The 2,890-nt window shown below is 44.6% G+C and overlaps 1 protein-coding gene across 1 annotated transcript; it reads right to left on the bottom strand.

Annotated features, from left to right (window-relative positions):
• Positions 1 to 1,447: 1,447 nt before the first annotated feature.
• Positions 1,448 to 2,500, bottom strand: LOC120024867 (complement C1q tumor necrosis factor-related protein 4-like). Its single transcript, XM_038969201.1, has one exon. The coding sequence runs from the start codon at positions 2,498 to 2,500 to the stop codon at positions 1,448 to 1,450; it is 1,053 nt and encodes a 350-aa protein (XP_038825129.1).
• Between the last annotated feature and the right edge of the window lie 390 nt (positions 2,501 to 2,890).

Genomic DNA, 2,890 nt, shown 5'->3' with positions numbered 1-2,890 from the left:
TAGTCACTAGCTGGCACAGCCACAAAGTCATACAAATCTGATTTTAAACAACCTTAACTACACTGCTAACCCTAATGCCTAAACTTAAATTAAGACCATAAATAACATTTTGACTGCAGCTAGCGGAAATGGCTCAGTTCTGCCTCCAGGGCAAGATTCATGACAAACATCAACCTGCTGTTCGCATAGTAGATGACCATTAAGTGGGAGACTAACTATTACTGAAATAGTCTCATTATTCAGCAAGTGTCACATTTTGTGTTAATTCCTTTTGATAAGATGCTAATTCAAACTGAGAAGGAACACTACCCAGAGATGGTGTACATAACCCAATAGGCCCACACAACTCAGGATGTGACCCAGATGCAGACACAGGAGGCGGATAGTACAGTTCTCATATTTATTATACAAGGGGGCAGGTAGAGGTCAGTAATCCAGGCCAGAGTCAAGGAGGGACAGAACGGCAGGCAGGGTCAGAGCAGTCAAAACTGGGAAGACTAGAAAACAGCGACTCAAACAGGGAAAACACGCTGACAAGACTAACTGGCAACAGACAAACAGAAAACACTTGTATAAATACACAGGGGATAATGGGGACAAATGGGAGACACCTGGTGGGGGGTGGAGACAAGCACAAAACAGGTGAAACAGATCAGGGTGTGACATGTGGAGAATCAAAATACAGTATTTGCTGGAGTGTAAAATTAACATTACAATTGGACTATATGCTATTTTTATATGTTTAAAATCTCAAACTGAGACTGTAATTTGCTGAAGTCTGGCACAATTTTAACAGCATTTTTCTCTCTTGGGGTGTGTGAATTAAACCGGCACGATTATCATAAGGGATGATATAGGCAATTCAATTTTCTCCACAGCGGTCACCATCTGAGGAAATAAATTAAACTCTGCTAAGTTAGAAATCAAATTATGAGCCTGGTGCCCCGAGGTCCAAAACTAGCATGTGCTCTGTGAGAATGTGCTCAGACTTCAAGCTACAACCAGGATGAGTATGGTGTCTATTTATCCAATGGACAGCCCTGCACTGTAAAAGGACATTTATTCTAAATGTTGGTCATGCTTTTAGGTTCAAAATGCCATTTTATTTCATTGTGATCAGACACTGGCCTTAGCAGAAACTCACTATAAAATGAAGGAAAAATACTAATTTTGACACAAAACAAGTGTCCCCATTATTTGACCATGCCTTTCAAGACATTGATAAAGGTATGTTAAAAATCCAGATAAGTATTAACTGAGACATCATATCCTGAAAATATCAGAAATGCTAGCACATAGTAACATCTTCATTAATGCAAGACTGCAAGTTGGAGTTTGACAAAGTACACCCATTGAAAGAATTAGCTGGACATAGAATAATTGAGTGTAGTAGGTCCACAGCCAACTGTGTTCTTGACACTGTCCCTTATGGCTTCCGGCTCTGCTGTTACTGCTGTTTGGTGGCTGGTTTTTGTATTTCTGGATAGACCAGGAAGCCAGTGAAGGTTATATACTTGGCATGGTTGCTGTATGCTCCAAAGCCATTGCGCTGGTGGCTATAAAGCCAGACGATATCACCACGGCGCAGAGACAGCATCAGACTTTGGCTCTGCAGAGCCTTCTCAGTATCACTGTCATCGTAGATCATGGCCTGCACCTCCAGGTGGTTCTTCATCAGCTTGATTGACAGGGTTTTGTGGGGAAGCTTGCCAGCATTGAAGGAGAAGAAGTAGGCTCCTGGAATACGGCAGGTGAATACACCTTCGGTGACGTTAAAGTCAGCGCCAATGTTGACAAAGTCTGTGTCAAAGGCGATAGGACGGTGCTCTGTGAAGCCCTGGTCCACCCCTACGATGCTCTGAGTGCGGCCAACGGAGAAGGCTGACCTCTGGTCCTCCTCTTTATCCTCTACCTCCTCTCTCTTCTCTACGTTGTCCCTTTCTCCCAGCCTATCCTGGTCTGTTAGGGTGTGGTCATTGGCATTCGCCTCGTTTCCATTCATGGGAGTTGGGTCCTCGTGCTTGGGGTCTTGGAAGGTGTAGGTGTCAGGGTAGATTAGGTAGCCGTTAAAGGTGGTGTAGTGACCTGTGTTGCTGTAGATGGCATAGCGGGGATCACCGTGAAGGCGGAGCCAGACTGTGTCACCAAAGTCCAACTGCAGCATGGCGCTTTGGCTCTGCACCTTACGCTCCTCTCCCGCATTCTCATCATACACAATGGCCTGCACTTCATTCCTGTTCTTCATTAGCATGACTGACAGGTCACGACGTGGGAATTTCCCCACTGTGAAGGAGAAGTAGTATGCTCCCGGGATGCGGCAGCGGAACATGCCTGCCTTTGGATCAAAGTCCCCACCGATGTTAACATACTCCTTGTCAAAGGTCACCACCATCTTTGGTCCACCCTCCATGCTGCTGGTGCGTGCCACTGAAAAGGCAGAACGCAGTTCTGCATCCTCGGGCAGGCGAGCAAAGGCCCACGTGCAGGTTACTTGACACATCAGGCCAATCAGGAGACAGCTAGCTGATATAGTCATCTTTCCTGTTGGGGAAAAAGTTTGGCCCAGTTAATTAAACAACAAAGTCAGGTGCCTAATCTCAATATAATACACAACAGATATACCATAACAGACCAAAAGAGAGCACTGTGTGCATGTTAAAAAGCAGTTCCGTAGCAGTGTGATACCATGGTGCAGGGTATATATGAATTGACTGTATGTCAACAATCGCATAGCTCAAGGCTTTGCCAGCTCTATTGAGAAGTAAAATCAGAAACAAGTGAGATTGTTATTAGTGATTCAATACCACCTGGATCCATTGAGGATTCAATCTTCTCTGAGACACTTGCTTTGAAAATATGAAGCAGCGTTTAATACGTCCCTAATTAGCAT

Source organism: Salvelinus namaycush, chromosome 30, assembly GCF_016432855.1.
Source record: "Salvelinus namaycush isolate Seneca chromosome 30, SaNama_1.0, whole genome shotgun sequence".
NCBI lineage: Eukaryota > Metazoa > Chordata > Actinopteri > Salmoniformes > Salmonidae > Salvelinus > Salvelinus namaycush.
Note: the sequence above shows the minus strand (reverse complement) of the source record. Positions and strands in the feature narration are given on the sequence as shown.